At 40.4% G+C, this 27856-nt stretch overlaps 1 protein-coding gene across 1 annotated transcript; it reads right to left on the reverse strand.

Annotated features, from left to right (window-relative positions):
• Window positions 1-568: 568 nt before the first annotated feature.
• On the reverse strand, window positions 569-17643 carry sv2ba (synaptic vesicle glycoprotein 2Ba). Its single transcript, XM_028581592.1, has 12 exons — window positions 17007-17643; window positions 10545-10725; window positions 8756-8907; window positions 8165-8298; window positions 7001-7090; window positions 4432-4545; window positions 3595-3683; window positions 3323-3487; window positions 3092-3225; window positions 2627-2827; window positions 2351-2510; window positions 569-1022 (listed from the first exon to the last, which is right to left on the reverse strand). The coding sequence occupies exons 1-12, from the start codon at window positions 17482-17484 to the stop codon at window positions 839-841; spliced, it is 2082 nt and encodes a 693-aa protein (XP_028437393.1). The 5' UTR covers window positions 17485-17643; the 3' UTR covers window positions 569-838.
• Between the last annotated feature and the right edge of the window lie 10213 nt (window positions 17644-27856).

Raw genomic sequence — 27856 nt, forward strand, 5'->3', positions numbered from 1 at the left:
AGGAGGCGAATCCAGTCGGCTGTTTAGGTTGGATTTGAATCAGCTGGGAGAAATGAACAGTAGAGGATTAAAAGAAAAAAAAGTAAAAACAATCCTACATTTAATAAAATGGTCAATCCAGGGTTATGTCTAGAGAGATCAAACGAAGCAACAACATGGGAACAAAAGAATACTATATACACTACAGGACAGTGCAGAATAAATAAAGATTGGGGGAACAAAAGATGTGTTTTCTCTAAATAACAACACCAGCAGTAATATTGCTGCCCAGCCACGGTGGAATACAACAGCATTCAAATCCAATTCATGTTAATAATAGTCAACGGCTATAAGTCCTCTCTCTTGCCTTTTTTCCAACAGGGAATGAAATCAAAGCACAACATGGTAACATGAACTACATCACCTTTCACGTACAGACATATTTTCATCTCATGTAATTTTTTTCTTTTACACAAACCTCAAACAAAACAAATGTTTCTACACTGTGTGTGTGTGTGTGTGTGTGTGTGTGTGTGTGTGTGTGTGTGTGTCTGTATGTGTGAGAGAGTAAAGGATGAGCAGTAAATGATACAAAGGAAATGACAAACGCAACTTTTATATGATGTCACAGAAATGCTGGGCAGTCTGAGGAGCTTACACAGGGAATTAAAAAGCAACCCCAGGTTTACATAGGCAACCAGACAGGATTTCAAAATGTTTAATCATAACTCATAATAACACAGCTAGCTGGTCTTTCTTACTTGTCTTTCCAATTCAGTTTAAGCTGATACACTTCCAAAAAGCTTTTCCCCATAGATATACAGTGGTTGAGGCCTGGAGGCTGCAGGAGTTTGGCTTTTCAAGTGAGGATTTTCTCCCGGGTTTCAGGCAGCTTGAGAGCTACCAGACCTCCGCAGACGAGGGCGGCGAAGGCCAGGAAGATGGGGATGATCTTAGTGATGCCAATAAAGGCTGCAAATATGGAGCAGGCAAGGATGGCAGCAAACTTACAGATCCCATTCAGGATACCAAACGCTGTCCCTCTGCAGAGAGACAAAGACAGAGAAAGATTACATGACTGACTGATGATTGAATATGATTTTGACAGTACAAGTCATTGTTTTCTTGCTGAGAGTGAATTGCTATCTGAATCATAAAAATATTAAAGGGCTCATAGTTCGTAATTGTATTTAGAGGTTATATCAGAATAGGTTTATATGGTTTCATTTTCAAAAAACATCATATTTTTGTTGAACTACACATTGCTACATCTCACTTCTGTTCAATCTTTTTGGGAGTCGCACATGCTCAGTAGCTAGGTAAGGACTACTAGCCAGTCAGAAGCAGAGTATGAGGGCGTGTCCTGATAGTACCTAGGTAAGGACTACTAGCCAGTCAGAAGCAGAGTATGAGGGCGTGTCCTGATAGTACCTAGGTAAGGACTACTAGCCAGTCAGAAGCAGAGTATGAGGGCGTGTCCTGATAGTACCTAGGTAAGGACTACTAGCCAGTCAGAAGCAGAGTATGAGGGCGTGTCCTGATAGTACCTAGGTAAGGACTACTAGCCAGTCAGAAGCAGAGTATGAGGGCGTGTCCTGATAGTACCTAGGTAAGGACTACTAGCCAGTCAGAAGCAGAGTATGAGGGCGTGCCCTGACAGTACCTAGGTAAGGACTACTAGCCAGTCAGAAGCAGAGTATGAGGGCGTGTCCTGACAGTAGCTAGGTAAGGACTACTAGCCAGTCAGAAGCAGTATGAGGGGACTACGGAGCAGCTAGCCATTCAGAAGCAGTTCCAAAGTGACCACGTCTGTCTCTGAAGTAAAGGCTGGACTACAACAGAGCTGTTTGGAGCAGTTGGTGAACAGTGTTTTCTGGTGGAGATGGTAAGTCCCTCTGGGGGGGACTTTGGCCTTTTTCACTTTGTAAACCTAAACCATGCACAGAAAATATATATAACACAATAAAGGAAAGGGGAAAAGCCAAAAAGCATAATATGAACACTTTAAGTTCTAAGTGTCTATTGTCTTTGTCCAGTTACATTTGATTTTCATTTAAATTCTTAGCTGGGAGGCAGAAGTGCCCGGTACCTTGTGGTGCAACAGAGTTAGACCATACTTTTTAGGGCAGAGGTTAAATCAGCATGTAGCTTTTAACAGAGTTAGTTACTGTTGCTATACTTGCCATGCTTTCTCTTTTACATATGCAATTTACAATGATTAAAAGAAGCAGATTTTACAAATCAACACAAAGTCATTTTTCAAACAATAGGTCTTTGATTTCATACAAAGGTTACTAAAGCTCCATCCACACCACTTCACCATGTGGAGAAATTCAAAGCTTGTTCCCAGTAAGATAGAGGTGGACTGTACCTTTTAGAGGAGGGGTAAAGTTCCACAGAAATGACCTGTAATCCGTTCCAGGCCGCCACGCTGGTGCCATAGAAGAGACACTGCCAACATATTACAGCTCCTTGACTGAAACTTAGCAGCAAGAGGAAAGTACAGGCAGACGACACCAACATAGAACCACCTAAAAACACAGATGGATAATGACATGCTGAAACAGGTTCGGCAGAAACAACACTAAAAAGCCCATCTGTCCACGGTTACTGTACTACTAGTATTTACACTTTCTGTTGATCTCACCTATTATTCTGATTCGTCCTATCTTGTCCATGAACAATGCTGAGATGATGTTGCCAGGCAACACAGCCAAACTGCCCAGGAAGCTGACCATGTAGATGACGATGTCGTTCTCCACCTCAAAGTTCAGATGGCAGCCTTTTTTTGGGTGGAGGAAAGTGGTGTTCTCCATCTGACAGTCTTTGAACTTTTCCTGCCAGAGGTCTGGAGAGAACAGAGGGATGTAAAAGGCTTTGCTTTATATTTTACATGAGACTGTAAACAGAACTTTTCTCCTCTTGGTGTTGCAGGATAAACATATTACAAAGTGTTAATGCTTTAACATAAGATTACTGTTTTAAGATAGCCTTAATGTTTTAATATACCACTAATTAGATTTTTAGCACTAAACTTTAAGGAGCCAGCAGTGTAAAAAAAAGTGATATAACATATTCATTAGAATCATTTATTACTAATTTTGTATGATACCTGTGTTATAGAAGACAGTGTTTTTGATGGTGCAATTCTCAAAGAAGGTGCTGGTTGACCTGACATCCTCAAAGTAGCAGTTTTCAAACAGAGAATCCTCAAACTTCACAGACTTAATCTCAATGTTTGCAAACCTAAATGAAAGGAAATAAATGTCATTATGCAGTATAAATAAAGTGTGAACTTAAAGAGCATGATGCGAATATAATGGGCAGTGTTGAGGAAACTTACTTGTCATGGATGTACTCTCCCTCGCGGTGGATCTGGTTGACCAGAGAGAAGTTGAAGTGGAAATGTTCGACCCGTTCCCGGTGGAACACTTTAACTTTGGACTCGTACTCCTCATACTGCATGTATTTGATCATATCAGGAAACCACACTCCCAGCCCGTGGTAGCTGATACACACAGAAACATACAAACCTGAGCTTATAACTACAAAATGATCTGCATAGATTTTTATCAGTGACATTCGGGTGCACATGCTAAATGTATTTGTTGTTACCTGAAGGCCAAGCAGAACCAGACAATAACCAGGAAGAGGCCTTGCAGTCTGAGCTCTGGGGCTGATAGTGACATGATGTTTGCCATCACCTGAAAGAGGACAGACAGACAGACAGACAGACAGACAGACAGACAGACAGACAGACAGACAGACAGACCGACAGACAGACAGACAGACCGACAGACACACACACACACACACACACACACACACACACACACACAGACAGACACAGACAGACAAGCAGACAGGCAGACAGACATCCAGACACACAGACAGACAGACAGACAGGCAGACAGGCAGGCAGGCAGGCAGACAGACACAGACAGACAGACAGACAGACAGACAGACACAGACACAGACACAGACACAGACAATTAAGATAGACTTATACTATATGTAACCCAAAAAAGCTCAATAAATACAATAGTGATATATGTATTAAAAAAGCACACTTTTCCACTGTCTGGCAGTGTACTCAAATATTTAAAAAAAAATATATATATATTTTAGAGAGTATATATCTACAATATATTATCCATACAAACAGCTCAAGGCCCAAATCTTTTCATACTAGATTTATATCCAGCTAATCATAACATTAGAAAAAAAGTTATTGCTCTATCATGGAAAACGGTCAGTAGGCCGAGAATGTATATATATATGTCTGTGTTAAGTTGTTGTTAAAATCACGACTTTATTGGATAGATATACAATGGCATGCAGGTAAAAAGGGGATGAAAACACATTCCATAAGACAAATGCAAAGGTAATTCAGTATTCTACGTGTTGTGTTCTATTTGAGTGTAGTAGGAGTAGGAGCAGTGATCTGCAGACCTGTTGCAGCATGGTCATGTGTCTGACGGTCCAGCGCTGGAAGGCAGTTCCCGTGTCACTCTGGATCTCTATGAACTCGTCCTCCTGAGTTTGTGGTGTCTTAATGTTGGTCGCCTTAACAAACAGAGAGGAGTTTGGACATATAAACAATAATTTCATCTTCATTTCATGGTTGTGATTCAATAGAAAGTCAGAACAGATTATTTAATTTAAAGACTTTAAAGTTAAGGAAAACCTGAAAAATTAGGAAAAAAAAAATACGTATTGGCTTTTTTGAGGGGCATCTGTGTAACAATCGCACTGATATATAAACATGTGGAGCACGTCAACCCATCTAATAATACATGAGAAATGGAGCTTATTCCCAGTCTTTTGTATATCATTTCATTTCAGTATACTGTATTTATCTTGTTTATTTCCTTTATTTTCTTTAATGCATATCACATATTATATTCACCTAGATATGGCCCTTTTCACAGGAGACACATAACAAGAAAAGCACAGGTGTTACTAATAACATTAATGATGGCTTTGTTATATTTGAGTGCCCCAGTAAGCCATGACAGTGAAACATACCACTACCCTAACACTGAAGCAGCCAAGTGGAATTCAGCCATCAATCATTTTTTATTATTCACATTGGTGCTCATCTGGCTTGATGAGTTCCACCTGTTAAGTCCAATTAAATAGCTTTCACCATGGCTTCCCTCCATACCATATACACACAACATTATAAAGCATGTCAAATGTGCTATTTTTGACATTTATAACACAAGTCATTTATGGACCGTACTGTGACTAACAGCACAGACAGATGTTGACTGTGAAATAATGCCAATATAAAATTATCAAATAATACCTAGCATTTATTAGGTACTGGTGTGAACGTGTAACCAATGCCATTAATGATGGCTACACTCCATTTCATTGATTAAGAAGGCCAGCTCTGTTCTTGGTTGCGTCACGTAGAGATACCGCAGGTCTTTCCTGCTGCTGTCAGACTCTACAATCAGCACTGCTCCCAGTAGACCACAGGGACACAACACACACACACACACACACCAGGACTGATAAACCGTGCAATAAAAAATGTGACTGTGCAATACTGTAAATACATTTTACTATTTTAATATTTATTCTCTTTAATTATATTTATTATTGTGTGTTTATCTGTGTCTTCTACTTTTCTTGTATCCCTTGCTGCTGCAACAGTGTCAATTTCCCCATTGTGGGATTAATAAAGCGTTTTGAATCTTGAATCTTTAAGCTCCCCAGTAAGCCATGACAGTGAGCCAGCATGCACAATAGCAGCACCCTGGACCTGGAACACTTAAAGCAGCACTATTGGCGCTTTGCCATGACATGGGCCCTGCTCGACTCGGCTCGACTCTACTCGCCTTTTTTGGTTTTCCATTATGATAAAAAGTCCCTGGTACCTGCTAACAGGCATTTTTTTTAGTACCACCTTAGTCGAGGTTCCAAGCGAATTGAGGCGATACCAAAAGGTGACGACAGAGAGGGGTGTCCTGAACAAACTCGCCATTTTTAAATAGTTTAGCCAGCTGTGTTTTTTGCTGCCACCAGCTTCATTTGAAACAAAATGTGTCTTCTGGCAACAACAACACACCTTCAACGTTCTGTGTGTGTTGCGTTAGGTCACGGCAGTTTACTGCAGCGTCGCTATGATGACCAGCCACGCTGAGGCCGTACTCAAATCTGCAATGGAAAACGGACGCACAGTGAGTCGAGTCGAGGTGAGTAGAGTAGTAGACTTTTCCCGCTTTGGACCCCTACAGGTTGGAAGCGGAATTGTCCATTACATTACACTATGCAAGTTTGCCAGATCGGGTAGCGGATCTGTAGTTCGAATGAACTGGACAATGTAATGTAATGGACAATTTGGATTCCAACCTGTAGGGGGACCGAAGCGGGAAAAGTTACATAGTGTTCCTTTAAATTCACTGCAGCCATCAGTAATAATACTAATTACACCTGTACTTTTCCTGCTGGCACGTGTCAAAATGACTGCTGTGGAAAAAAGGTGATAGTATTGTGCATGCTGGCTCACTGTCATGGCGTACGGCTGAATGAAACATTGCAATTATGTTATTTGTGACAGCTGTTCAGATGTATATTTATTTTGTTCTTCCTGAAAGACTGAATGAGATCCCGTCCCGCCTCCCTGAAAAGCCCAGTATGCCCAGTATGCCCAGTATGGTCAGCTGGCTTGATTTGTCAACCAAATTCGAACAAGCCACTTGGCGGGCTGTGCTTGCTCAGGCAGCACCAATGGGCAGCACATTTGAATAACTGGGCTGGCTTTCTCAATCAATGACATCACTAATTGAGGAATTTCAAACAGGAATGTGGGCGAGCGGTTTTCAGGCAGTTGAGGAAAAGTGCTGTCTGTGGGAGAGAAAGAGCCATTTGGAGTGAAATGTGTTTTTTGTACTTAATACATCTATTGCATAGACAAAAAACTATATTACACACTTAAAGACGGGAAAAAACATAAAAAGCATAATAGGGCTAAGTTTGGTGAGTGATTGGGTTGTAAATAAAGGCTCACAGTGAAGACTCTCTCTGGCTCCCCCTTGGCCTTCCAGTTGGTGTCGTGAACTCGTCGCAGGACCATCCACGCCTCATCATGCCGGGCACTCTGAAGAAAACACAAACATACAAACTTATCTATGAATGTCCACATAACCCATTTTAAAGGTCCAGTGTGTAACGTGTTTAGTTGTTCATTATCAAAATCTGTGTTGCCCGTTCATAAACTTGTCCTTTTTCATGAATATTTACCACCACCATCAATTCCAAGTATTCCTATTGGCTTGAAATTTTACATTTGCGTTGGCATGAACTGGGGTAGACGCTCCATATTCATGCTCCATCTTGAAATACGTTAGCCGGTAAGGGACATACAGGACATACTGCTCCGCCTTTCGCGTTTTCTCTGTCACATGATAAACTCACAGCTGCTGCTAATGCTGCTAATGGGTATCGTAGCTTCCTGAAGAAGGAAACATGGAGGACCGCACATATTCAAAATCCAAATTTCAGGAACAGGAGTCTTCTTCTTCGACCCAGAAAAAGAAAAAGGAGATTGAAACGAGCAAGAGACCGGCTTTTTGAAGCGTGAAGGCTACTGTAGCTGTAATACCTACTTTGAACTGCGTGGTGCAAAAGAGTTGATTGATATTTATGATCTCAACGCTAGATGGGAGAAATTCCTACACATTGGACCTTTAAGAGCGTTCTGGGAAACCTCTCAGGGTTTATGGTGCATTTATTTCCCACAGACACTGTAGCCACTATAACAATGTTCCCATGGGGTCTGCCTCTTTTCAGATGGGGAAAATGTGTGATAATTTGGGGGGGTGTCATGTAAACATGTTGGAGCAGCCCTGCTGTAACATATAAATACAATACCACATGTGGTTAAAGGTCTGACACTGTCCTGGATGAGAACCAGGGGTGGGTGTTGAACTGGTGGCGCCTTAGCAGCCTTTCGCTACCTTTGCACAGCAATGGGATGTTGCTGTGGTGGCTGACGATGACTCAACATTTTTTAACCAATCACAGCTTGATGTTCAACACTGTGCACTGACATAATGAATATAAGTATAGGGAGCGTATTAACAGTACAGATACATGTGTTTTTCTGTTTTGCAGACAATAAAACCACATATTCTAATCTTGCATGTTTTAATCTTGCAACATGAGATCTGACCTCCAGGAGGAAACGAGGGCTCTCCGGCATGAAGATGATTCCGACAAGTGCAGCCAGTGCAGGGAAGAGACACACCAGAATGAATATTCTCCAACTGTGGATCTGGAACTCTGTACCAATGGCGAAGCCCCAGCCTGAAAAGAAAAAATCCAATAAAGAGCATGTTAATATTTCAAGAAGCCTTCTTTCTCTCACATTTTAATGTCCAAATCACTGTAATGCTGTAGTTCAACAAAACACATGTTGTTTTATGCACCAAAGTATGTACTTTTGCACGAGTTATTTGCAGTTAAAACATTGCATTGATTAAAAGGTTGTGGTTCGTTTTGGACCCCCATTGAATTATTTTTCAATTTGTGATGGTGGCAAATTTTTACTTACATTTATGTATTTATTATTCATATTTAATCGCTGGGGAATAGTCTCAAGATGAGGCAATGATGGCAAGCACAAAATGATCCTCCATGTGAATGAAAATAGTATCTCTGTCTTCTGGGTTGATGCACAGTATGACTGAATGTTTGTGTGCCTTCATGTGAGTCGACTACATGTGTGTGTCTGGTTATGTGAGTCAGCTTGTGTGTGTGTTACCATAGTGAGGGATGATTCCCCAGGCGGTGAAGGAGGCGTACAGGCCTCCCAGCATCCAGAACATGCAGAGCCAGCTAAGATGTTCTCCACGTTTATCCATCTGAAGGAACTCTGTGAAGTAGGTGTACACTATCGGGATGGAGCCGCCAATTCTGGGGGAGGAATAGCAAGACATCTTAGAAAATAAATCTCTTCCTCACCAAACACTTTTATTTTGTCTCACCATTCTCATTTAGAGGATCATTTGCTGTGATATCTGGTGTTTGACATGTTAACTATTGCTAAATGTTAGTGATGTAGGATTGTAAAAGGTTTTAAAATGTTGCTTGCACCAAATTACACAAAAACACGTGTTCGCACTTACTACTGATATCTAGAAATATAGATACTTTTGGTCTTATTTGTCTAAATCTACAGACACATTTCTTTACCTCCACCTCATGTTGGAGGTGCGTGGAATTACATTTTCAGCGCTCAAAACATTAAATATTACATTTAAAAGACTCAACAGCAATGTGTCTTTAGACACAATGTCCTTGGGTGCGGCTATGAACAGTTTTCATTGGATCTACTTTCTACTGAAGAAATAGTTCCTATGTAAACTGTAATTTGGGTAAACTCTTTAAAAGCTAATAATAACCAAACATAAAGGTTTATGACATAAGTGTAAATATACAGCAACATTTTATGTTGCAAATGTTCTGTTTTTTCTGAATGTATGCACAACCTTTATTGTCAGGTTTACACATCTTCACTTTTTAAATGTGACAATAAGTCTATTATTGTCATTAGTATTCAGTGCGATGCCAGGACTGACCAGACCAGAATGTTAATATAGAGGATATAGGTTTAAATATAGGGAAGAAATTGACTTAGAAATTGTTATTATCCTGAGATGGAACGTTTTATTGCTGCAGCCTACTGATATGGAAGTTTCAGCGCTGATGTTGGTCAGGGACTCAGATCTTTGGCTTTTTTTTTTTTACATTTCATATCATATGTATGAGATATTGTGTAGAGAGCTTCTGGACCAAAATCATAGACAAAATAAAATACTTGTATTTGCTCTTGTACATGATTTAAGTGACATTTCCCTATTTAAATTTTTTTAAAAAAGCAAACAAAATATATACGTCACATTGGCATGTTAAAGGGTTTCTCTCAAGTCTGGCTGCTCCTTGTGTTTTGTGAAGACAACAGCAGATGTGAGTGCTAATAACTAACATGAGGCTCATTATCACAGTGAATCAGCAACAGATGAATGTTTTATTCTGGTGACCTTGTAGTTTTTGGCTTAGCAAAAAGCTCAAACATCAACATTGCAGATCTGGGTACACTCAGGCTGCAATCATTATCAAAAGAAATGTGTCTTTGAAATTTGCAAAATCAATTTGCAAAAGCTTCACCCCAAGGTGCTTGTGACAGCAATAAAACCCAAATTAAAAAGCCAAATTGTGCAGCGTACAATGTAAATGTGTTATAATAATGAAGACAATAATCAATTGAGTCAACTGGTGTTCCTGAATTATATTGTCTCTCTACCTCAGCCTGCTCCGAAAGGTTCACAGTTTATTTTAATTAATGGAAGTGGTACCTAATACTCATCTTTCTTAAACGTCAGGTGTCTTATTTTGGGAAATAAGTCGTCAAATACAAATATAGGGATGTAGACTCGCTTCTTTCCACTCAAAAGATGAATTATGGTCATTATAAAAAGTCAGTTGAGTTGTCTTTTGTTTAAGTAAACGCTGCAAATGTAAATGTGACCATGAATGTAAATGAGTCTCACCCAAAGCCGGAGCAGAACCTGAAGAAGAGGAAGAAGCCATAGCCCTGAGCGAAGCAGGACAGGAAGGAGAAGACCAGGTCGATGGTCAGGACGTATATCAGACACTTCCTCCTCCCCATCTTATCACACAGACCCCCCCACACCAACGCCCCCACCATCATGGACACATACACCAGCAGACCTGCAAATACACACACAAGCACAAAACTCATTTGGAGGCATTTAAGCTTTACACTTATAGGTCAAGTTACATGTTTTACTCCCATAATGCACACACAGAGTAGGCTCTACAGCCACATGTATAGTCCTGATCTCCACAAGGGGGCTCCCTTTACCCTTGTATGAGCACAGAAGAAAAGAGAAATCAGCACACTTTCCACTTTACAGTAATTCAGTGTGATGTATCCTTACATGCGTGTACTTCCGGAAGTTAATAATGACGTACCAAGAAAATACACCTAGACTGATAATAGCATTGCCAGAAATGTAACTATTAACAATAATGCTCAAAATGATTTTGAGGCATCTAAGAGTGCATCCCTTCCACAATATTCACCTTCCATATTTTTAAATCAGACAATTTGTTACTTTGATTACATGCTTTGTCAATGCAAAACTCAATTTTCTTTCCCACTCTACAGCGACCTGGAGCCCATCCCAGCATGCACTAGGCAGATGGTCTACTCTGCCATTTCTTTTTGTTGTAAAGCAACAGCTCTTAACAGTGACCAACTGTGCTGCCCATTACTGCACCAAGGAGATAACAGTGATCATGCACTTCCTTTTTATGCCTTTGGGGAGAGAAATATGCTCTCCACTGCCATCTGTGTCAAGTCTCAAACCTACAACTTCAGCCATCCTCTTCACAGGTGCTGTTTAAACCTTTAGACCCATGCCTCCTGCCTGCTCTGTGTTTTTACTACACACAGCCCTAATTACAGTGGGACTAAGCAGCTTAACGGCACGTGGAGCCATAGTGTGCACCTTCCCTGTGGATTACTAGACTATCCAAATGCTCCGGCCCTCCACACGCCAAGCTGCACATCCCTAGCTCATTCCACAAGAGACTGCTAAGGGCACTGGGAGACAAAGCCTCAAGGCTAAAATGTCACCGAATATCTTGGCCAAGTTGTTGCTTAAGGCAATGTGTATGCTTTAGGTACGTACAGACAGGTTAACAGGGTAGCCTTGTGATTAGACAGCCTGTCTTTCAGGTGGAGGCCCAGGATCAACCCCTGCAACAACAAGCTTCTATGTGCCTGTTAAAGTATCTTTGAGGACAGTGAAGACACTGAATCCCTGAAGGGGAAAGAACTATTTTTCTTTTTCTTGATGTATTAAAAGTGAGCACAGTAAGTACATTAGCACATCTAGATGAAGAGACTTGGAAAAAAAATACAATATGTACTGTCTAAAGAAATGCTAACCCTGTGTACATAATTAAAGGTCCAATATGTAATATTTGTACTGTAATAAATCCAAAAATGACACCAATGCCTCATCAGATATTAAGGAAACATGTTAAACTGAAATACTATCTTTTCTGACAACAATGCTAATATCAGTATTTTTTCTTTTTTAAATTTACATTCCGTGACGGAATTTATGTTTATGTTTTGATCTGTGTGTTGTTATCAACGGCCCAGTTTGACAGGCAGGCCGGGTTGCCAGATATATACCTGTAAAAACGTAAACCCAGCCCGCTACAGCTGTAACGGTAGTACAGCCATGAAAGCAGCAAACAATCAAACAGGATCAACGGAGATAGATTCTACATGACATAAAAAAAAGAAAACAGCATGTTTCTAACAGTTGCGTGACCAGAGACGTGACAACCCCCTGGTAAATATTGGAGATGTATTTGAAAGATGGAGACAGCTTAGAGCCCAAAAGGACGTAGAGTTGGCTTATTTTCTCCTGAACAGGTAAGCATAAGCTTCAGGCTAATTTATCACAGCTACTAGGGATGGGCATTTTTTGTCATTTCAACATTTGTGTACTCACATTGAATTATATAGCTAGAGTACCCGAGTTGGTTACCATAAAAACAATTGAGACATAGCCAGTAAAGTGATCCCGACTGGTCCTGGCTAACGCCGCCATGCTAACCCTGCTAACTGTTGTCATGGCTGTTTACAGCGTGTAGCCTCTTCAGCGGCTGGAGCCGACAACGGTGAGTTATTTTAAGCCACGAGAGGGGGGCTGTAAATCAGAAAGAGAGGACTGTGAGTTTGCAGTGTGTTTAGCGATTGTTGCCGTAATTCTAAGCCAATGAAGTGTGTTCCGTTGGCAAGGTAGTGGTATTTTTAGCGTTTCGTATTGTAATTCTAAGCCGAGGAAGTGTGCCTGACTGGCGTGTGGAGAGGACAGTGAGGTTGTTGTGTTTTTAGCGGTTCATACTGTCATTTTAAGCCGAAAACATGTGTCTGTCAGTTGGTTACAGAGCTCCGCGTGAGCACGGGCTTTTATGACTGTCAATATAGCCAGCATCTAACGTTAGCTACTCCGCTGTGCTGTGGAGTAATGTCTGGCTATGTGAGACTAGCATCTAAAGTTAGCTACTCCGCTGTGCTGTGGAGTAATGTCTGGCTATGTGAGACTAGCATCTAACGTTAGCTACTCCGCTGTGCTGTGGAGTAATGTCTGGCTATGTGAGACTAGCATCTAACGTTAGCTACTCCGCTGTGCTGTGGAGTAATTTCTGGCTATGTGAGACTAGCATCTAACGTTAGCTACTCCGCTGTGCTGTGGAGTAATGTCTGGCTATGTGAGAAAAGCGTCTAGCAACATTGTTGTGAATGCTGCGGTCTCAGCCTGGCAACCCCCGTGAACTTGGAGTCTGGGCAGGAGGGGGCGGGGGAGACGACTCTCCAGTATTTTGAATTGGTAGTGCAGTAACTATTTTAACCGCAAGCTGCCAGTATTACATACAATATTACGTATTGCACCTTTAAAACAGATGAGGCTTTTCAGTATGTATGAAGAACTTTGTTGAAAATTCTGTTACATTTCAGATATAAGAAATTAAGCTCATCACTGATGTTTGCACCATTAGCTCAATTTAGGAAACATTTTACAGAATATAACAAAAGTTCTTATGAACACTTAGGATACTAGGTTTTAAAAATGGCTTGATAACAGTAAAGGTCCCATATCATGCTCATTTTCAGATTATATTTGTATTTTGGGTTTGTACTAGAACATGTTTACACACTTCAATGTTCTAAAAACACATTATTTTTCTCATACTGTCCATCTGAATATACCTGTATTCACCCTCTGTGTGAAACATTCCATTTTAGGGTCTGTCTCTTTAAGTCCCCCCTCCTGAAAAAGCCCAGTCTGTTCTGATTGGTCAGTGTTTCCATGTCTTGCACATCTGCACTCATGCACGCGGAATGACTTTCTACCTATGTAATATAGTTGTGACATTACAATCATAGGCACAGTTTCAATCGATAAAACTAACGTTAGTTTGTTAATATCTGACTTGTTTAGATTTAAGAGTAAAGCAGGTAACCTAATGGGATACACATCTGACCTGACCCTTCATCAAAGGTCTGTTTTGAAAGATTTTACATACATATACAAAATTGTAAGCCAATAACATTAGACTTCTCAAATGACAATGGTTATGTTAGCATGATCAGATATTACCCACTCTGCATTAGCAGTGAAGCTGTCATCCCTTAATTTACAAAGAAAATGTCTACAGACCTAAAAAGTCAAAGTCAATCAAAGGGAAAAAGACATGAAGAAACCGGACATCTTGTTTGATTGATATGATGTCAATAAATGCTAAGCACCAAATATATTCTAGATAATCCCTTGAATAACAGCAGGGAAGCATTACCAACTCATAAAGCAATGCATTAGCTGCATTGCGAGTTTAGCAATTCCCTAGATATAACTGGTTAAATCTCTGCAACTACATCAAGTCTGAGATTTAAAACCTGCCAGAACTTTCTCTACTTTCTCTCCAGCAGTGTATCTCCCACAATTGGCCTCTTATATTTTCACTTTATAGATTAAACAATAAAACCATTTAGGGTAAGTGCACCAATCCTCCTCTTTTTAACAAAAGGTTTGGGAGTCTATCTGCTATCCAAGACTTAGGTTAAGATTAAATATATGTCTGCTCCAGTAAGTCGGGTGAACAGAGCATGAGCATGAATCAAAAAAGCATCATTTTGCAGATCTACTTCATATTCTCAGCCAATGATCAGTGCTCCACTCCTGCTCTGCACAAACAGACACTGTGATTTCATTTTCGCCAGGTTTTCCTCCTGCTACCACAGCCTGTCAGAGGCCTGAAGCGTGTCTGACAGCTCTGCACCGGGCACTGCAGGCCGCCAGGCTCTCTGACTGCTGCAACATGCTCCATATTAGCCTGGAAACACACACTGAATACAATCAGCTCCGGGTTCTTCATCAGTCCCTCGCAATACCTTATCCCGGGAGCATGTTGTTAAGATAAAATGAGCGATGTGCAATCTGCCACATCGCCTGGCTACACACGAGGCCTGGGACATAAGGTGAGGGGCTTTAATTTGCAGTTTGGTTGTCTGCACAGAAAGTGAGGAACAGACGCTTTCAAGGTACATTTCCTGTAAATTGTGTCTATGCTGCATACACATTTCAATCTAATTCTTCGTTTTCTGGTGTGGTACAATATCTCGGAACAAGTGAAGCTAGCAGGCAACTGAAATAAAAGAAACACAGTATATTTGATATTCAAAGTACATTGAAAGCCAGTGCTTAATTCTGTATCTGGTATTTAACATAATTAAACAATTAACATGTGGTGTGGTTTCCCTCAAGTCAACTTCCAGACGCTTGTAGTACTCATGCCAAGCCTGAAGCCTCACACTCTGGTGACTCAATCTGGTGGCTCACAATGGACCCATACTTAGGACACACAGTGTTGGTTATGTTGTTAATTTTTGCATTTGGCTAAAAGGAGCCAAGCTTTATACCATAATTTGCCCCAGTGGCTGGGGAATATTTCTGTCTGATGCAGTGTTCTGCAACCATGTGCCATCAAACATATGCAGGATTTTGTTTCAGCCAAGCCTGACAGCAGATCATTTCACTGATGAGTTCCTCCTGTCTGGTTAAAGATTGAAACTCTTCGACAGATCATTATTATTAGCTAGTCTAGTATATTACCAAACAGCTGTATATCTGTTTTGGAGAACTGTGATGAGGTGAACAGACATTCGTGGTACAACAAGGATGAATTCTATCAACATTTGGTGATACCCTGATGTTTCCACCATAAGGGTGAAATTTGTTAACCTGACTCCGCCAGATGGATTGCTTCGCATTTGCTCGGCATATCCATCTGGGAACTTTCCGTTGGAGAACTTTTGGGAAGGGGCGGAATACTGGTTATTTGATTGGATGAACCATCTGTCTATCACCTATGTTGGTGATAGACGGGCCAAATCAACCAATCAGATCCACGAAGAGTATGAAAATACAACCACAAGCCCGCCCCTGCTGCTGCAGGCAAAGCATAGCTCAGCATGCAAGCAACATGTCGGTAAAGGAGATTTGCCGTTTGTGTAACGAGAATTTAGGAATAAAAGGCACCATTTCAGGTTCCTGGACCATATTCCAAAAGAAGGATCCAAGACAAAAAAAGCATTAGCGAGCGGCTAACAGAATTAGGGCTACCGCTGGCTGATAATACTGGTTAGCTGATTGGATAAACCATCGGTCTATCACCACCTAACCCACCTCAAAACCAACGCTGATTGGCCCGGTCGTTTGGCTAACGGCTCCAAATTTTCTCTGCCTCAAGATGCCAGACTGATCTGCGAGTGGAAAACTGGAGCTCGCCAGATCAGGACGGTCTCACGAGGCTAGAAATTTGTGGCATTGAATGAAATGTCTGTGAAACTATTGGATGGATTACTATGAACTGTGATTCAGATATTCATGTTCCCCCCCCATGGCGACTTGTAATAACTCTGGTGATCCTCTGACTTTGCCTCTTAGACTACCATCAGGTCAACATTTGAATTTGTCCAATACTTTGATTTACTGCCTGCAAAAGTAATGACATTCCCCCATCTTTAGGTGTTTGGCTCTAATTAGCTAATGTTAGCATGCTAACAAGCTAAACTGAGGTCATTACATGGTACATTATACCTGTTAAACATCAACATGCTAGCACTGTCATTGTGACCATGTTAGCATGCTTATGTTAGCATTTAGCTCAAAGCATTGCTGTGCCTACAAGTAGCCTACTGTACAGCTTCAGAAAGCTGCTAGCATGGCTTTAGTCTTGCTAAAAAAAAAAGTATTCTATCCACAGAAACAAAGTTGGTTGAAATAAAAGCCTTTCTCTTGTTAGTGTTGCAAATGTTTTTTTCAGGTTAGTGATTTCATTTTTGAATGACAAAACAAACCAGGTTTATATAGGTTTTCACCTTCCATCCATTTGCTGTCACTTACCGAGCAGTCCTTTGTCAGAGTTGGATATGCACATGTCCTTCTCAGCACTGGGCAGAACGAAGCCCACCACGAAGCCGTCCACTCCGTCAGCCATTAGTGCCAGGCCCAGCACGAAGAACAGCATCCACTGGAAGCGTCCATGGCCGCAGTCCTCCATGATGGCTTCGTACTGCTCTGGCAGGTTTTCCTCCTCCTCTTCCTGCTGGGCAGCCTGACGGGCTTTCCTCCTGGCCTCCAACCGAGCTGCCCGCCGTGCCTCCTTGATCTCGTCGGGGTGGGGGATGCCTTGGTACTCCCCCTCATACATCTGCTCATCATCATCTGCGCCCTCGGTGGCATCGCTACGAGCATCCTCGTCCTGTGGAGGGTAGTCCGTCTGGTAAGGGTAGCCATCTTGACCTCCTACATCCTGGGTGTAGGTGTATTCTCCACCTTCTGTAACCTGCTGGTTCAGGTTGTTGTGATAGGGGTCATCCATGGTTCCTGCTGGGTTTAAGTGGAGCAGGACTGACTTTGCCTTGTAGCCGTCGTACTCTGAGGAAGCTCAAGTTGTCAGCTATAATAGCATAATCCTCCCAAATAGCCGTGAATTGCTCTCAGTGTTGCGGCAGGTATTCTTTGTGATCTTCTGATGAGTCCTGGTCTCAAATTTAAGGCCTCAACAGCTATACTGACAGACGATTACCTTCCTTGATTTGCACAGTGCTGCATGCTGAACCTAAAACACAATGCACACATCACATATTATCTGTCAGCAGAACAGCAAAGATAAATGCACTTGTAGAGCAGAAACATTGGTATGCAACAGTCTCCCTTGGGGTGGCTTGTGACCTGCCAAGTCAAGTCACAATTACATTCTCTGGGATTCACAACATTCATATTATGGAAACATTAAGAGTACATCATGACCTTTGACTCTCTCTGACAAAGTCCTTGAAAACCTAGAGAAAATATAGAAGCGTGGGATTTGCCTACATATATGGATATTACTTGTTGTATGGGTATTACTTGTTATATGGGTATTATTTGTTATATGGGTATTACTTGTTATATAGGTATTACTTGTTATATGGATATTACTTGTCATATGGGTATTACTTGTTATATGGATATTACTTGTTGTATGGATTTTACTCGTTATATGGGTATTACCTGTCATATGGGTATTACTTGTTATATGGGTATTATTTGTTATATGGGTATTACTTTTTATATAGGTATTACTTGTTATATGGATATTACTTGTCATATGGTTATTACTTGTCATATGGGTATTACTTGTTATATGGATATTACTTGTTGTATGGATTTTACTCGTTATATGGGTATTACCTGTCATATGGGTATTACTTGTTATATGGGTATTACTTGTCATATGGGTATTACTCGTTATATGGGTATTACTCTTTATATGGGTATTACTTGTTGTATGGGTATTACTTGTTGTATGGGTATTACTTGTTATATGGGTATTACTTGTCATATGGGTATTACTTGTCATATGGGTATTACTCGTCATATGGGTATTACTTGTTGTATGGGTATTACTTGTTGTATGGGTATTACTTGTTATATGGGTATTACTCGTTATATGGGTATTACTTGTCATATGGGTATTACTCGTTATATGGGTATTACTTGTCATATGGGTATTACTTGTTGTATGGGTATTACTTGTTGTATGGGTATTACTTGTTATATGGGTATTACTCGTTATATGGGTATTACTTGTCATATGGGTATTACTCGTTATATGGGTATTACTTGTCATATGGGTATTTCTCGTTATATGGGTATTACTCGTCATATGGGTATTACTCGTTATATGGGTATTACTTGTTGTATGGGTATTACTTGTTGTATGGGTATTACTTGTTATATGGGTATTACTCATTATATGGGTATTACTTGTCATATGGGTATTACTCGTTGTATGGGTATTACTTGTTATATGGGTATTACTCATTATATGGGTATTACTTGTCATATGGGTATTACTCGTTGTATGGGTATTACTTGTCATATGGGTATTACTTGTTGTATGGGTATTACTTGTTATATGGGTATTACTCATTATATGGGTATTACTTGTCATATGGGTATTACTCGTTGTATGGGTATTACTTGTTATATGGGTATTACTCGTTAGACAAGTTGATGGTTGATTTGGTTTGGTCTGTACTGGTTTGGCGCCAAGATGACGAGCACAGTAGTTTAATCCAGATTAAGGCTGCAGATTGTTTTTTCATTTTACTCTTGTTGCCTCACATTATTGTTTCATCACGAAAGTCATAGAGGTGGCTGACAGCGGATTATGGAGTCTGGATTGACGCACAGAAACATATTTGCTGCTCTTGGATGTGTAGTTTTGAGATCCCAAAGTCAGTGTTCAAACATATGCATTGATCAGCGTTGTTGCCAGGAGTAATGAGCAGAATTGCTCCCGATCATCTGCAGAGCATGTCGTGCTGTTGTTGTTGTTGTTGTTGTTATTTTGATATTTGTTGTTACCTTCAGTAACCTGAATAATACATGAAGACTTGAGGAGAGAAAGCGAGAGGGTGGATGCTCAGTCTGGCTGAGGGAAGCTGGGTTGCTTTCATCATTCTGCTGCAGCGCTTTTACTCACACAGCTGGCGCTTACGTAACAGTTAGGCTCCCTGCACTCACTCTCTCCCCTCTGTCTCCCTCCCTCTCCCGTCACTTCTAACTTATTGATCTGTGTTTGTGTTTATGAATGTGTCAACTCGACCACCCTTATCCATAACATACGCACACACACTAATTAAGATGGCAATGTATGCCTGTGCAGAATTTGAATAGGTCATAATGTGCCTACTTCCTTGGAGAGTGTCCCCAGTGTTAAAAAGTCAAAGAGCTGCTTTTTTATCATGAAAATCAATATAAGTCTGAGGTTTAACAGGAAGCAGATAGGTCACTGTGTAATTTACAAAATGCTATCACAATTTCACAAGTGACCTTTTATCGTTCAGATCATTTATTAGTTTGACTGAGCCTAACTTTGTCGTCTTTGCCTCATCAGTTTATGTAGCTTGTTCAACAGAGAGTAACAGAACCATACACACCTGTGAAGTAACAGATAAATGCTGAACTCACAGTATATAAAACAGTTGAGCTGCTCTGGGGCCAACATTAGCCTCATTCCTATTCCTCCAGTCCACCTGGATTTCACTCAGTATAACTGCAATCTTCTACTGCTGGTCAGAGAGCAGCTCCAAGTGCCTTTCTCTGCCTTCACATCAGTAGTTACAGAAAGTTGGGGAAGTGTTTATTTATTCACTTTCTTCACACATATTTGCACATCCAGGGACTTGGAAGTAAGCTGTAATTATCTTTGGAAAGTATAGAAATGGATAAAACCATTAAAAATCACAGTCATGTTTTGTAAAAACTGTGATTTGTACAGACTTTAAACTTGTACCAATGTTGTTGCACCATTAAAAATGGTATGAAAAAAAAATCTAAGCTTTTTGCAGGACATTTTATAAATTATCTGCCATGGTCATGGTTATAATTAATTCTTTAACCTCAGATGTGTCGTTGTTATGTATGCATTTTGCATTTTGTCATCTTGATCTTTTTTTCTCTTTTGCACAATATGTTTTAATCAGCCCCTCAGGGTGACTCCATCACACCTGCACAGTTTGTACTTGTATCTTTCTCTCAATCTGCTTTGATATTTTTATCTGTACTAAACTTACTGTACCAAGAGTTGATTTGAAGAAAAAGGCTTTACTGCAACTACAATACATACGACTGGTTTGCTTTAGAATATGTACATGGAAAAGTAATGCACCTGAACCAGTTTTTTGCTTTTTAGCATATGTTATAATCAGCATAACTGTATAAAACTGATTTCCATTTGTCCTGGTACAAAAATGGCCGACCCTTTCTACCAGTTTGCACCACGAGGATTCCACTAAGCAACAGGGTTAGGGGTTTTCTTTGCCACTGAGGCAAGATATATTACAAAAACATCTACTGTTTCTTTAAAAAAATCAGTGTCTGTTGGTAGAATCACTCAACCGTCAATGCAATGAGTTCATTTTAATCTCAGCTCCTCTGTGACCTCGAGAGGTCAAAGGACAGTACTCTGTGATTTCTGGGGACTATCTGTCCACTACCCTGTCAAATACTTTTATTGGCAACATGTTTCTGATTCAAATATTATCACTAGTTTAGTTACAGAGCTGCCATTCTGGGCCTTATCAAATATGTAACTTGATGCTTGCATTCCAATACATTTGCTACAAAAAAATGCTGCAGCGAATAGAACCTGACAGTAGATTCTTCCTGCATGCAAGGGAAGACATTCAAACTGGTATGAGAGTATACTATTTCCTACACATCTTTACACATGAGTAGCAGGGTCCTTAAGGTTGACAAAATGACAATTCATTCATGGTCTGAATCCTTCCTATTTAGATGTATAGATTGTGTTACATACATGGCAATATTAATGGCTGAAAAAGAACTGTAGCTATGTTTTAAAGGTGTTGCAACAGATAAAACTTGAAAAATAAATGATGGTACCACAGCCTAAATTATTTCTCACTTCCTCACTACTTCCTTGTTAAAACAACAAACCAAATAGCACAAAGCAACCATTTAAGATAAAAACAAAGTTGTCTTACCAGAGTTGGCATTCCCTTAATATAAAAATGACTTCTGAACAAAACAAACATAAATAAAAAAAATTGCTAACGTCCAAGTAGCTAACGTCCAAAGCCTACATGTCAGTTTATCCTAAGGCCGAGCTGCAGCCGAGGCTGAGGGATTAGGATCCAACCTCAAACCCCACCACCACCCCCCCTCACCAGGGCTCATCCCTACAGGAAACTCCCCTGAACTAACCCTCTCCCCACCCCCCCCATCTCTGGGACCAAGTGGTACAGTCTTTCTAGTGTAAAGAGCAACAGGCTCTAATGATAGTGGCTGCAAACTGTGGAGACACTCTACAGGATTTTCAGTGATACTCTTGATCTCTAATGGCGCTCCTCTACGGAGAGGTCAGGGGTCATGGTGAGCTGCCAAACCAGCAGCCCTGGAGCTGGTAGAAATCCTGTGTTTTTTTAGATTTAGATCTAGTCCATCAGTGATCTGCAATCATTGTCAAGAGACCTCCAAGAGTGTGCACATTTTAGATTTCATTAAAACACCAGGTGTAGTATGGTATAGTTACACCAGCCATGGATGAGCCTTTCTGTCCTATAAGCAGAAGGGCACATCCCTGCAATAGCTGTTTGGGCTGTCAAAGTGTCCTTGAGTGAGACATTGACTCTCTTTAGCTGCTCATCCATCCAGAGTCGCTCCAGATAAGCATATCAGCAAAAATGGCTGAAATATCCCTCTTCCCTTGAAGCAGGAAGGGCAGCCTGCTGGTTCATTCTGTTGGTTGTGGATGAGTGCAGAGGTGATAACGAATGTGTGTGAGTGGCACCTACTGCTGGAGATGGATAACCATAGCTCTCCTACACCACATATCATCCCTGTGGTTTACATACAGAAAATACAGTTGGATGATATGGTGGACTGATGCCAGGCTCTTTCTAAACGATAGAATATTATAGAACATAAAACACTTTTAACATATGGATGTATTCAAGAGGCCTTCACCTTCTGCAGTCTCACTCGGCCAAAACATCTTTATGTTGTTTGTTTTCACTGGAAGTGTTTACAATGTGCTCCTTTCATGTGAAAGTGAAAGGCTTGATGCATCCAAAAGTGCATTAAGACACTGAATATCCAGAATGTCTGCTGTGTGGTGGACATTACATGTAACTAAGTACATTATTTACTTACATACAGTAAATAAGTTAATACATTATATAATATCTCAGGCACTTGTAGACTACTTATTTCATTTCATTTAGTATTTTGAGTCTTAATTGATGAATTTTTCTTTCTATAAAATGTCAAAAAACTGTGAAACATGTCTGTTACAATTGTCTTAATCCCAAGGTGCCATCTAGCTTGAATTTGTCTGTTAAGTAAAATATCTGAATAATTCATCTGACACTGGTGGTGGTGGACATCATCATCATACATTAGTAGCATGGTTAATTCAAACTCCTCTACAGCAGTGGTTTCCTACTCTTTTGGCTTGGGATCATTTATAATGAGGAGGTGTCTACTTGCGAGCCCTCTTCACTGGTTGCATGTGTCTACCAGTTGTGACCAGTTTAACCAAAGAGTTTTTTCCCCCTGTATTATACAAATAATTTTCAACATTTCACTTGTCCAGAAACAATATTGCGAGCTACTTATGTAATGTGCAATCTCTTACAGTTGCATGCTCACTACATTACATTATGTTGCATAACTGTCACTATATGGACAACACTTTTAAATGGTGCTAACACCAGTGCACTACATAACAAATATTTTTTCCTTTTATTTTTGCCAATATGCCTTATCGAAATGGAAAAGCTAATAAGAGAAGAACTGCAAGGCCAAAATGCTTGTACAAGGCTGCCTTTAAAACTTAAATTATTCTAGTTTCTTAAAGTGTGCTCGTTTAGCAGGTAATTAAAACACAACCTACACTACATCAGTTCAAACATGGTTCAAAGTTCTTTTGGTCCTTGTCTATAATAAGTCATATTTTAAAATCAATAAGTAAGACATGCTTTATGCCACACTATGTGAAGCACCACACATACTTTCTACATCTTGTCAACAACACCTTATAACATTTCAGACCTCTAGGCCTAAAGAATTTCTTAATTCACTACAGCAGTCAGTCTGGCAACTTATCCACCCCCACCAGGGGACATGGTACGGCCTGCTATGGGACATCATTATAGAGAGTAGATGTCTTGCATAGAGGCAAAGCTCTCTAATCCGAAGGCCAGATAATTCGAGTGCAAAGAGGATTAGCTCCACCCCAGCAGAGCCATTGGCTAAATTTAGCCCCCATACTCTCTGTCTTCACCAGTCTCTATTTAACCCCTCCTCCAAGCCCCGCCCTTGATGCCTTTACCCATCCATCCACTGTTGCACTGTCCACCAATCACGTGCTGCAGTTCATCATAACACCATCATGACATTTTTGGACAACATTCAGTTCCTGTTTATATTAATTATAAAGTGTAAAATAACATCTTGTTGGGATCACGTAGATGTGTTATCCTGAGAGGGGAAGTTAGTGTTTTGGCTGCGAGTGTGCTCTTCTCCATAATATCGTCTCTGCCCTTCATCTGCAGAGCTTCGTCCTCTGTTGAACACGTTGGGATTACAGCGGGTGGTGGCCTCAGGAGGAGGGGCCCAGCCCACACAATCCCTGCAATGGCAAGCGAGCTGGATCGCAGAGGCGTCTCATGCAAACATCCAGGAAATGTATATTTCTAGGGGAAGGATTCTGTCCATTTTCTTACTGGTCTTTCTGGTCTTGAAACCACTGTATGCTGCTTAATGTTATTATAACTTTTTCTTCTCTGACCCCTGACTTCCTTGCAGGCATTTGAAGCTTATTCTACACAGCCAGTAAAATGCAAACCTGTTCTCACTCCCAATTTGTAAAATACTGATGCTTTGTCAGTGGCTCTCAGCGTCAGATACCGAAGGAAAAATCACCCTTTAGCCTTTAGATTATCTGTCCAATCTGAGTTTTCTCTCGCACAACTATTTTACAGTGGCTACGTGCGGAGCTTAGGGCCAACCATGACGATTGTGATTGGTTTAAAGAAATGGCAATAAACCAGAGCATGTTTTTCTCCCATCCAGGAATTCTGTGTGGACTAGCCAGACCCTCCTCCGCTCCGCAGCGCTGTGGATGGTCTGGCAAAGCAAGACTAGCATCTGTATGGAACGCTGTAAAACAACGTAGTTTTAAGAGCGACAACGTTAGCGAGTAGTATGAACGACCAAGTATCTGCATAAGGAGGTTGGTTGGGCTGACAACGCAGGACTTTCAACCAGGAGACCGGGGTTCATGTCCTGTTCTTGTCTTGCTGTTCTCTGAAATGTACATTTTGCAAGTTAAACGTCAACCCGGCCAAGCACTTCTAAATATGACGCCAAAGGGCTGGACTCTAAAGGAGACTTTTTGCTTTTTAGTGAGAATGTGTTAGATTTAAATGTACTGTGGGTTTTATTGACTTGGGAAATGACTCACTTTCGCTATTTTTCTTGTCTTACGTGAACATTTGATACATGTTGGTGTTGTTTGCTTTCTGTCAGATGTTTCTTGATTATAGTTTATAAGCCCAACCATCCTGGAAGTTTTGTTGTAGTCCTGTTCGATGTGCATGGGGTAAACAGTTAAAAATCCCACGTGGTGAAAAAATCTTCTCTGACATGATTGATCATGCGAAATACAATCCAAAGTATGATCTGTTTCAGAGTAAGTGATTACCTTTATGACTGTGTCCATTTATATAAAATGTATGATTTTCTCTCTCACAGTGGGAAAATATTAGTTTATACAATATATGTAATAGCACTAGATTGAAGCCTTTATAGAAATATTAAGAGAGATGAAATTGGGGATTATGTGTCAGCAACAATAATTATGCCCTCTCTGTTTATTTCCCCAACTGTGATTCTTTTGAATTTTCTTTCTGAAGTCACTGTGCCTTCCCTCGTCCTGTTTGCTCCTGATTACAGAGGAGAGATGTGAGGGAGTTAATCTGCTGGGCTTTACTGAGTAGACGTGGTTGGACACGCCAGATCACCTGACCTGGTCTTTGGCGTGCATCCAGGACTGCATGTGTAGTACATGTAGACTTAGACAAAGGCACAGGATGGTAAACTTTGACCTAGACACGAGCATTATGAATCAAATGGCAAACTGTACGGACAAAATTAAATCATAGTTTTATTATATTGAAAATCATGAACACTCCATAGGTCTGAATATATTATTTTAGCATTCAGGATGATTGGTGTAACACACACACGCACACAGTGATTTGTGTTGTGGTGTGTTTAGACTCCACAAAGACAGTAAATCCCAGTGGATAGGATCAGCTTGACTCACTGACCTGCGGCACCAAAGTCACTGACATCTTGTGGACATGACAGGGACTGAGCATTTTCAGTCTACTACTAATTATTATAATTATCTTATCATAATATAATGCTAATAATTAGTGGTAGACTGAAAAAGCTCAGTGAGTTAGATTAGTGAGCATTGACAGTGAAAGCTCTCTTGCTTTCTCTCTGTCTCTTCTTGGAACTTCTTTTACTTTATGTTATAACAGTCAATTATAATAATATAGTATTATAAATAAAGTATAATACAAGCTTAAAGCTGCACCATGCCTCACCTTGATGCACACATTAATTATTTTCAATACTCATCCAGTTTATGATTTATAATCATGGGTACCTGCATTTTATAAGAGGTCATATGGCAAGTGGGTTAGAGATAAGTCTTAAGGAAAAGGATAATGTTTTTCTCCAGATTTCTTATTGTCAACAAATCCCATAGAAACTTCCCTACCTTGTCAGTGGCACAGAAGCCCATTGGTTCACACTGAGCACGCCAACCACAAATGTGTAGTTTCATGTTTTTTAAAAGGCTAAGTAATTTCCTAAAACAGCCGGCCAGGCACTATAGTTTTAACAAATGTTACTATAACAGGAATAAATTGTGTATTTGCTGGGGACTATTTTCAGCAGCGGATTAATACATTTGTTGCTCTAGTGAATATTTCTGGAAGCAGCAGTATGTTAGGTTGACTCAAAATAAAGTTTTCATGTTTATTGCAAACAAAGGAACCGTTCATCCACTGCAACAGTGGCAAATGGTGGTGTTTGTAATGGTTTTTGTGCAACATTTGAGGCCTATGAGAGAGGAACAATGTACTGTATAGCAGGCTTTGCTTACACATGGATTGCTTGTTAGTAGGATCATAGGTGGTTTGGGGGTTTTCATGGAATTTGACAATTTAGAAAAAAAATAGAATATCATCAGACTCCTTTAAAAGGAGGACACGCCCAATTGGCTGTGGGATGGCAATGTTTGATCATATCTGAATGACAGCAGCATGCCTGGTATACTGTCTTCTGAGCACTTACAGCACACAGTATCAACAGAATTCTGAGGTACATTTAGATGGTCTGAGACATTCTTACAAGCTGAGATGGAAAAATGAGGAGCTGCTAGAAAATCACACATCCAGAGTCAATTTAAAGCTGACAGTTACAGAGAATGTGTGTCAAATACCCTGAGAATTGTTTTACCTGTAGGGTTAGCATGTAAAAAGCCTGGTAAAACAAAGGGCGGGTGGCAGTTGAGTGAACTGTGTTTCCAAGAATAGACAGTTTCAACTCAGAGGAAGCCTCAGGAGATGTTATTGGTCTTTATGCTGTCAAAACTTTTTATAGGACTCCTGAACATGTGTCACCTTTGCCAAAATAACAATGATGAACTTTGAAGCAAAACAGTCAGGGCATCTGTGTGTTAAGATCATTAGTTTTTTTTTTTGTACAAGTCAAATATTTACACACAGAGAGATTTATAACTTTAGCCTTGATACCATCTATTCTCAAATAGATGGTTTCAGTTCATTTAAAGCTGGCGTAGGAACTTTATTTTTGGTGTTGTTGGGCAAAAAATCCACCTTCCATCCATCTTTCAGTATATTGTGATTAAAGTGATTTGAGCAACCCGATCTCACTCAAAAGTGTACAAATAACACGGGTTTACACTTTGAAAAAACGTGCAATGTGTACGCCAAAGTAAAATTTTTCGTGCATTATATACGTGGAGCGCTCCAATTGAAGTAAGGGGGACCGGTGCGTTTTATATGCACGTGCGCGGCTTGCGTCGCCACGTTGTGTGTTATCACGAGAACAGCGTCACACAAAAACCCCAAAAAAAT

The sequence above is a fragment of the Perca flavescens genome, chromosome 1, assembly GCF_004354835.1.
Source record: "Perca flavescens isolate YP-PL-M2 chromosome 1, PFLA_1.0, whole genome shotgun sequence".
Taxonomy (NCBI): Eukaryota; Metazoa; Chordata; class Actinopteri; order Perciformes; family Percidae; genus Perca; species Perca flavescens.